General features: G+C 52.0%; 1 protein-coding gene across 1 annotated transcript in view; it reads left to right on the top strand.

The window, feature by feature from the left end:
- Positions 1–9,448, top strand: part of ARHGEF6 (Rac/Cdc42 guanine nucleotide exchange factor (GEF) 6) — a 29,359-nt gene that overhangs the window by 8,682 nt on the left and 11,229 nt on the right. Inside the window, exons 5-10 of the mRNA XM_010135129.1 lie at positions 1,068–1,162; positions 2,686–2,781; positions 3,613–3,735; positions 5,034–5,172; positions 6,978–7,037; positions 9,149–9,422. Coding sequence (XP_010133431.1) covers positions 1,068–1,162; positions 2,686–2,781; positions 3,613–3,735; positions 5,034–5,172; positions 6,978–7,037; positions 9,149–9,422 — 787 coding nt within the window. The remainder of the gene's footprint in view (positions 1–1,067; positions 1,163–2,685; positions 2,782–3,612; positions 3,736–5,033; positions 5,173–6,977; positions 7,038–9,148; positions 9,423–9,448) is intronic.

Below are 9,448 nucleotides of genomic sequence, written 5' to 3'. Positions count from 1 at the left end.
GGGGCGCCTGCCACAGCTCGCAGCCTGGCTTGTTAACTAGCTGTTTGGCCTGCCAGGCTGGGAACTGTGGCTGCAGGAGGGGTGGAGAAGCATCATCACCTCCTCTACTCTCTTGCTGCTGGAGCAGTGAGGTCTGGCAGAGGGGGGCAGGTACCTTCCCTTGCGTGCAGGCTGGAGTGAGCCCTGTGGTGTAAGGCAGTTAAAATGCCTGCATGTGAACGTCCCTGGCTCTCAGTGCTGGAGGTGAAACGTATTCATCAGCATGTCTAAATATATTTCAAGCGAAGCAAAGCAGAAACAGTATGTCCAGGGAGCTGGGAATCACCTCCACTGAGAAACTTGGGTGCTGTCTGAGAGCGTGCAGGCAGTGGGTTTGCTGACCCTGCTGCTGATGTGAACGTCCCTGGCTCTCAGTGCTGGAGGTGAAACGTATTCATCAGCATGTCTAAATATATTTCAAGCGAAGCAAAGCAGAAACAGTATGTCCAGGGAGCTGGGAATCACCTCCACTGAGAAACTTGGGTGCTGTCTGAGAGCGTGCAGGCCTGGCTGCTGAGGTGGATTAGCGGGACGCAACCCGACTCAGCACATCCTCGAAGTGACAAGTGAGCTGTGCCCTGGCTTGGGCTGCCGCAGGAGCCATCCTTGGTCCGGCCACTGTTGCCCTGAAATCGTTGCCTGCCTGCGTGCGAGCGGTGCTCCCAGGATGCATGCACAGGTCGATGGTTTGCATACCTTGGCAGCCGGTTCCGCATGCAGGGTCAGGCATGAGCCTCTCGGGAGTCAGATACTAAACTCGGGTCTGAACTGACAGTGTCTTCATGCTTTGCCAGAGAAGAAGGAGCAGCCCTTAACACTTGCTTTCCAGGCCTCCCCCAGTTTGCAAAGTCAAATCCCCAAGCTGGGCCCCCCGGGCTTTCCTGAGCATTCTGGGTTCTTCATTACCGAATGTAATTTATGGACTTAAAACACGCTTCCATGCTTTTCCACACTTGGAAGCTGCTGTTGTGTTCCTTTGGCTAGTCACTAGTACAAAGATCTACTCAGTGCTCTGTCTCTCACCCTAGGTGTTGCAAAATATTCTGGAAACAGAACGAGATTATGCGAAGGAACTACAGTCACTTCTGGGAACTTACTTAAGACCCCTCCAGTCTTATGATAAGTAAGATATAAGGGCATCTGAGGTGGAGAGAACTCTGTAAAATCAACCACAGTTCATTACCTTCCTGCTTTTGACTGTTTAGGGACTGTTGCTGCTCTTCTTGTAAAGCCTCACAGCTTCTCTGTGAACCAGAAACAAAGCCCACGCTGTGCCGGTTTCTGCTCTTCCCTGCTCCTCAGTGGTCGTGCAGGCATCGGGCTGTGCTGGAGACAGGCATTTCCACCTGGTGGAGGGCTGGCTGTTACAACCCATCTGCAAGCTCCTGTGTGGCTGTCCTGGCATGCATGTTCCTGGCAGTATGTCTTGCATGGCTTCTCCCCTCATAATTTGCCTCATTGTGACTTCTCAGCCCCAAGTGGCACCTCCTAGTCATCTCTTCATTTTGCGTGTGACGACACGTGTCTCTGCGGTCAGATTGCCTCTCTCTAAATCCAAACTGCTGCTGAGCAAGAAGTGGCTCTCCTGTCTCCTCGTCTGCACAGCCATCAGCTTTAAGAACTCTGTGCTTGGGAAGAGAATGCTGCCATCCCTCATGGCCTGAGCAACGCCGGGGCAACTGGCGTCTTGTCAAGGCTCGCCCGCGGAAATAAGCTGATGTGTTTTCCGTCCTTGCTGCCCAGGGTTGTGCAGAGGTGGCACACGCCGTCCTGTCCTTACCCAGGCAGCGCGCTGGTGCCTGTCAGCAGATTCCTGTTGATAGTTTCACCCTGCATTAAAGACCTGGTGCAGTTTAACTTCACCTCCTGCTTATTGCGTGAGCTTTACAGTCATCAGTTCCAAACAATGCCATCCGGCAACGCTGTCCGGGCAGCTGCATTTGGGGACAGGGTCCTTCCAGCTGAGTGTGCTGTGGGAGGACTGGGCAGCCCCACAGGGCATCGTAGATGGAGGGCAGATGTGTAGACGTTGTCCAGTCTGGAGAGATGGAAGAGTGGTGTTGTAAGGCCTTTGTGTTTAAATCTCTCCCCCCTCCTCCAAATGTTCATGTGGGATATATTCAGCTGTGAAAATTTCTCATGCTCTCAGCCTCGTAGGCGGTAAATGGCTTAAATGAGGGTGGTACAAGAGTGACTCTGAGGATGACTCTGAGGATGACAGAAGCAGACACCTTAGCTTTAGCTAGGAAAAATACAACCTCAGTCAGGGAACAAAGCAACCCCTACCCAAGGGGTCTCTCTGTAGGACCCTCCTCCTGTAAGGAAACCCGCAGCATGAATCCCTGAAGAGAAAGCTGTCCCTCCCCACCCCCGAGTGAAATCCCATCTGTCTATTAGACAGCTCAACATCTGAGGAGATTAGGGTGATTAAAATCCAGTTAAGATAAACCTTGACGGCAGACATCTCCTCTGGAGGCTGTCGTCTGTAACTCACAGATCATGGATTTTGTGTTTTCCCATGTTCATTGGTGTATCTGGGGAAAGAGAAATTCTTGGGTCGTTTTGGAAGGACCAGTAACAAATGCCACGGGGCTGCTCCTGAGAGCAACTTCTCTTTGATGCTAATTGACAATTTGACTCTCTTAGGCTCAGCGCTGTGGACATCGCGTCATTGCTGGGAAACGTAGAAGAAATCTCTGCATTTCAGCAAACACTGAACCAAGCCTTGGAAGAAGTTGCAAAGTAAGCTCCTGCCATAGCACTGAGATTGTTAAGCTATTCAACCGCAACTAAAAATAATAGAAAGACACATTCATTAATGTTCCTCCTGGCTGCTGTCTTAGACTTGTTAAATATAGAAGAAAATAACAGAATTGAAGAAAGGCAGCAGGTCGTGCTTTGGCAGGAGGGAAGGTAGAAAACCTCTGACATTTCTACTGTTAAAGCACCTGCTGAATGAGAGTGTCACTAGACCTGACATGAAAGTGCACCTAGTCCAAAGATGCAGACACGTGCAGGTGGGAGATCTGGCAGGCATGAAGATGGAGATTGCCAGGTAGTAAAGAGCATGTTATTAGAGGTGATAATTTCCTGCAGGGAAGCTGACAGACATGATGGACCTTAGCCCAGCCTCTCCTTTGGAAGGGCTGAAAAGAGACCGGGAAAAGACTGAATATTGGGAATATATTCAGGCTGCGGCTTCTCTTTCTCTCTCCATCTCCTCTCCTATTCATGGGCAGCCCAGATGGTGGGACCACCCCTGCGTTACACCCAGGTCTTTTCAGCACATCCTTGTCAGCCACAGTGGGCTACAGGACAGGCTGGGTCACACCTCATCCCAGCCTGGTAACGAGTTGTAATACCTACTGTATGCACCGCAGAAACCCAGATCCAGCTGAGCACTTCCTCCTTCCCAGGGGGCGGGCGTGGGTATTTTGCTTGGTGCTTCAGTTACACAGTGCCCTGGGAATGTCCCTGTGCTGGGTGGTTCCTGGGCAGATACCTGAGAGTGCTGTAGCTGTAGGGTGCAGATCAAGAGACTTAATGTTGTGGCCGATGTGTTGGCGTCTGTAGGCTGCCCGAGAACCAGCAGCGTGTGGGAGGCTGTTTCATGAACCTGATGCCCCAGTTCCGCTCCCTGTACCTGACGTACTGTGCTAATCACCCGTCTGCAGTCAATGTCCTCACGCAACACAGGTGAGTGATGGAGGAGGAGATTCAGACTGAAATCCCTCCTTTAAAGTCACTTTTATTATTAATACTTGGCCTGGCATGGCTTCTGACCCGTATTTGGACAATGGGATGAGGGGATAACACGGGATCCTGCTGCTGGGAAAACTGCTGGTGCTTTAGGCTCTTCAACATGGCCTCTGAGCTCCAGCATGGAGACAACTCATGCTGCTTGCGCTCAGAGCTGGTCTCACAGGTCCTGTCTGCACGCACAGGACTCTTACCTTGGGTGAAACAGAGGCAATCTCAGCCTGTGCAGTAGCGTCTGCTACGATCGTTCCTTGCTAAAGGACTTGGATGCCGTTCCAGACCCGCTGCCAAAGTGCTCACACGCTTACAGATGGGAGAATGTTCTCCCGTGGCACTGTGGTGTGGGGCACATTGTTCCGAAAGGAATGTCAAGTCCTTTGTCAAGTCACCCGGAGTTACCCAACTCATTAATTTAGCTGCTGTTCAACCAAATGGTTGCTTTGCAGGGTCGTTGGTAGATGACAGTAGTAACACCTTTCTTCAACACGTCGCACTTGAGCAGACACTTGAATTTGTGTTCCTGTCATGCCAAAGAGCATGCCAAGCCAAAAGGCTAAAGCTGCGTCATCCCTAATGCGGTTTCGCTGTCCTCCCTCAGTGATGGGGAAGTCAGGACCTTGACCATACTGTTTACATCTTCACATTCTGTAATGGGAGCTCACAATATATTTTCTTCCCTGCTGAAAGCCAGCTTTAATTCAGCCTAATGAAAAGCCTGTAAATGACTCATTCCTGTGGTTCCTCAGCCTGAACCCTTTTCTGGACTCCATCAAGGAGTCAGCTTTGGCAGATGTGCTGACACAGACAGGCATGTTTTCCTGAGCGATGTACGTGCTAACACCTGCATCACAGCTCCCAGCAGGGTCCCAGCATGTTGCTGCAGCATTCTCCGGCGCAGCACCAGCCGCACTGTCCTCCAGGCACCTTCCCTGTGCCAGGGCACCAGTGCTGGCGCTGGTGTACCCCAGAGGCTGTGCACACCAACACCTGCCACCACGCAGCATCCTCCCCTGCCTCCCTGGGGAGCGGGGTTTTGCTTGGCTGGAAGCTCGTAGCTCCCTGCCTGCCACGCCGGGTTTGTGTGGGGGGTGCTTAGAGGGGGGGGCGCTGGGCTGCCTTTAAAAGGATGCAGCTCAGAGTAGAGCCTCGGCCATCAGAATAGCGTGGGAGGCAACAAAACACAGCTCTCAGCCGTGGTGAGCCCTTCTTCTTGCTGTTCTTGTCTCTATTTATAGCGATGAGCTGGAGAAGTTCATGGAGAGCCAGGGCGCGGCCAACCCGGGCATCCTCATCTTAACCACCAGCCTCAGCAAACCCTTCCTGAGGCTGGATAAATATGTGACACTGCTGCAGGAGCTGGAGCGGCACATGGAGGTAGGTGGGATGTGGGGCTGCTGGGCGGGCTCTGCCCCTTGAAGCTGCAAGAGGCATCTCTGCCTGTTGGTATTTGAGCACCACATTGCTAGAAGTACTTACGACTCTCCAAGGAGATGTCCTCCCTCCATGGGATGTCATCTACCCTTCAGATTAAAAGTGGAGGGGTCTGGGGGGTGTTGTGGGAAGGAATCATCAGCTCTTCACCCTATCCGTTCCTCAAAGATGGGCCATTTCCAGCACAAGTAGAAGTGGAGTTCAGGGTCAGGCCAAGGCTGGTGTTTATTTGCACAGCGGGTAATAAATCAGTGGTTTTGTTATCATTTTACGAGATTCCTCTCCCTTGCTGCTCACTCCTGCAGCTCACAGGCACATCCCCACACCCACAAGCCTGAGGCTTGTGCTCCTGGGTCGAGGCAGACTGAGGAGCTGGCAGCCGGTGCAGACACAGGAGTGGAGGGGCGAGTGCCTGGGAGCAGGGAGAGCAGCGAGGGGGGCAGAGGCTTCCTCGGCGCGTGGCAGATAGATCTGCCGTAGGACATTTCTCCCCCTCAGGGACTTGTAGAGATCTCTGCTGCTAGAGCTCTGCTACTTGCCTGCTGGCACAGGGATGCAAACCTCAGAGGTGGTACAAGGAAGTGAAGAAAACAATCTATTTTTAACTTTTTCCCTCTCCCAGTATTAGTTACCAGTTAATTACTCAGCACCCTCAGCCAGGATCATTCAAATCCCCATCCCAGCCAAGGGATTAAAACCTCTGTGCTTGAGCCAGGGGTTTTTCTGCATGGGAGAGGGCAATGCCCTATAGGTACGTTACAGACCCAGCCTGTCCCGCTCTCGCCTGGCTTAGCTGAGCTGCAGGGACTGAGCCGAGCTTGGCTGCAGCCCCCATGCCCCTACAGACACGCTGCTCTTTGCAGGGTGCTGTGTGGGGGTCGGCAGTGCGTTCGGGGACACAAACATCAGCTGTTTCTCTTAGTCCCTAAGCTGAGTGTGGGCGTTTTGTTGCGTGAATCAGTCGGGTTGAGGTTTAAGCTGTGATGCCGTGGGAAGAATATGGGTGTGTGCAACAGAGCTGTGTGCAGTGCGGGTGTATACCCTATCCCTGCTCTGCTGCGCAGCTGGAGACGGGGCAGGTATGTTCAGGGCAGCCCTTGTCCCTGACTGAGAGGTGAGTGATCCCAGGCAGCCTCTGACAGCCGCAGGGACAGCTCCATCACAGCCTGGACTCCTTAGGATCTGCTTGTCTTGAGGACTGGGTGGTGAAGAGCTTATGATGCAGGGCCCTAGGTCCAGGAGAAGGTGCTAAGAGAGCACGAGCATGCAGCTGCAGTCAGAGGGAAGGGGCAGCATCCTGCTTGCCCCTCCCCAGCCCAAGAGCTCTCTGCTCAGACTTGCCCTCCTCAATCCCGGAGGTGAAGCTCCCGTTGATGGGGCAATGGCTGGAATGCCTTGCATGCCAGTGGAAGTTTCCTTCCTGACGGTGAGACCAGAAATCCACCCTGTACTACTGCCTGTTTTGATGGATCTTCTTTGCAAGCCGAGTTCATTTTACGTAAAATCTATCTGCTCTTGCTCTGGCCATTTTACACTCCCTAAGTTGGTATCCATGGATTGCGTAGCTGCTTGAAACCACGTCACGTTGAACTGGGTGGTGAGGAAGGTACCTGGGGGACTTTGGCTCCCTCCTGCAGCCCGTGCTGCCTGCACCCACATCCCCCAGCACCCTGCGAGCTCGGCACCCCAGGGTGTGCTGGGGCTGCTGCTGCTGCTGGGGCTGAGGGACTTTTCTCTCCCTTCACTAGGAGGCGCATGCAGATCACGAAGACGTTTTGAAAGCCGTCACATCCTTCAAGTCCCTTGTGGTAGGTGGCAATTCTTAAAATAGAGCGCTCCATTTCAGGGCTGCATTTCATGAAGAGTGAGTCAAGCCTGACATTTGCCTCCTCGTTAGAAAAAAAGGTCTTTTGGAATGGAAAAGATGGGTTATAAAGAACCTTAATTTCAAGTTTCAGAGCTGCTCCTCTCACTGCCCGTGTCAGCAGTTGCACTACGTCTCTGTGGTCCCAGCAGCAGAGATGGAGGACCTGCAACTTTCTTCTCCAGTGCAGAAAGCCACATGTGGGTTGTGGTGGCAGTGGACGCCCCTTCACCAACTTTGGCTTCCGTACCCTAACCCTTTGCCGCCTAAACGAAGACTGACCCTTGCTCATTGAGTTGAGCTGTGGAAGGTTTACACGAGTGTCTGACTCAGCTGCTGGTGCCAGCAGGAAGGTCCCTTCCGAGCCCCTTGAGTAACCCCGGGGTTTGTTGAGGTTTGCTCCATGGGCATCGGGGAGCTTTGTCCGTATTGCAGGGTATTTGTGGCTCCGGGTTCCTTGGCCAGCAGCAGCAGCAGCAGCGAAGGGATGAGTCAGAGATAATAAACCTATTTCTGTGAGCTGTGTTACCTAAACCCTGGAAAAGCCGTCCATGTGCACAAAGATTTTTACCTGGCAAACCTTTTCTCGGTTATTAAGAAAGCTGTAGTTTCTCTTGCTTTGTAGCCACCGAATACCTTTCACTATAACCACTCCAGATGTGGTCCAGCTTCCTTCCTTAGCACAGCAGATGCAAGTTTTCGGTGCTTAGCAGTGCAGATAAAAGATGGGGAGGAGAAAGTTCATAGAAAACAGGAAAGGGTGATCATGTTACATTTACTTAGAAACTCAGCTCCCTTTCCATTTTGTCTAGTAGATAATAGCAGAATAATTCGGTTAAATTACAAGGTGTCATTACTCTTTAGGAATGCTCGGTGATGGACGGTTTACTTGAAATATGTACTTGGGTGCTGAGTAATTTAATGTAATTATGATATGACTGAAGAGGCTCAGTGCGGATTTGAGGTTAGACAGGCAGAGATGCCCTGTGGTAGGACCAGGGAGGCTCTCAAGGGAGGGACTGGGGAGCCACCGCGATTTGCAGTGGTGCTTCTGCACAGGGTGTGATGGGTTGCTGTTCATTTTTTATGGATTTCCATTCTGGGGACGCTGGACTTGAACGCTTGGGGAGCCGTCGAAACACACAACAGCTGCAAAACCAGAGGAAGCCCCTGTAGTTTGGTTCAAATTTGTGTGTTTTCAGACTAGACCCAATGCAGCCTCTCTCACTGAAGATCTGCATAGTTGAAGAGTTTGTGTGAAACTTAGCTGGAAAGGAGGAAAACCTCTGTCAGAAACAGGGGTTTGGCAAAACCCAAGCAGCTGGTGAAAACTGAGCCCGGGTCTGGCTTTGCAGCAATTCTCCCTGTTGCAGAGGGCTCCGTTGAAGCCAGTTTTGCTTGGATTTGCAGGGCTGTCTTTGTTCTGTCAGCATTGTCCTCTGCTTGCTGAAAGCTGCTGAAGGACTGGCCACTCCGTGGAGCTCTACCAGTCGCCAGCTGCTGAGCATCGGTGCAGTCTTTTCCATTTCGGCACCTTCAAAAGCTTCTTTTTGCGCTAGTCTACTGCGCCGCTGAAGCACTGCGCCAAGTCCTGCTTCTGGGTTTGCAAATTTTGGCTAGAAAATACTCACCCATCTGATTTGTGGGAGCTTTGCATTGCTGCAAGGGAAGCTCTCTTTGCTGTTTGGGCAAAATGGGCAGAATCTCTCAAAGCAGCAGCAAAATTACAGATGTTTAACTCTGCGTCTGTCTTGGTTTGGAAAATGTGCCCCTGTACTCTCGGAGGCAGGACTGGTTTGGAAAGAAAGGTTTGCTCAGTACAGTTTGCAATGTCTTCGACATTTTATCGTATTCGTTACTTCGTAAATCGCGAGGGTGTGAATTTTTTAACAAACTTGGTGTAATAGAGCCAAGGCAGGTTTTGCCAATCCCTCGGTGCGACCAGCCCTGAGCCCACGTGGTTGCGGAAGCATTACTGGTGGAACCGTCTTCGTTGGGATGGTTTGGGTTTGCGCCAGCCCTTCAGCTAACAAAGCACCCTGCTGTGATCCCCAGTCGCAGTGCCAGGAGCTGAGGAAGAGGAAACAACTCGAACTGCAGATCCTTTCAGAATCCATCCAGCGCTGGGAGGGAGAGGATATAAAAACGATGGGAAACATCATCTACATGTCCCAGGTTATGGTGCAGTGCGGGGGGAGTGAGGTGAGTGCGGTGGTTCTTCTCCTGCCTGAAGACATTGTGTCCAAACACCCCCTTGCTCATGGGATCAGCGATGCAAGGTGGCAGCTGCTCTCCCTCCAGGCCAGCACCGTGCTGACAAATAACGCTGGTAAATAATTCTACCTGGAGAAGAGC

Source organism: Buceros rhinoceros, unplaced genomic scaffold (genome assembly GCF_000710305.1).
Source record: "Buceros rhinoceros silvestris isolate BGI_N320 unplaced genomic scaffold, ASM71030v1 scaffold20084, whole genome shotgun sequence".
NCBI lineage: Eukaryota > Metazoa > Chordata > Aves > Bucerotiformes > Bucerotidae > Buceros > Buceros rhinoceros.
The sequence above is the reverse complement of the archived record's forward strand: the minus strand, read 5'-3'. Positions and strand labels throughout refer to the sequence as shown.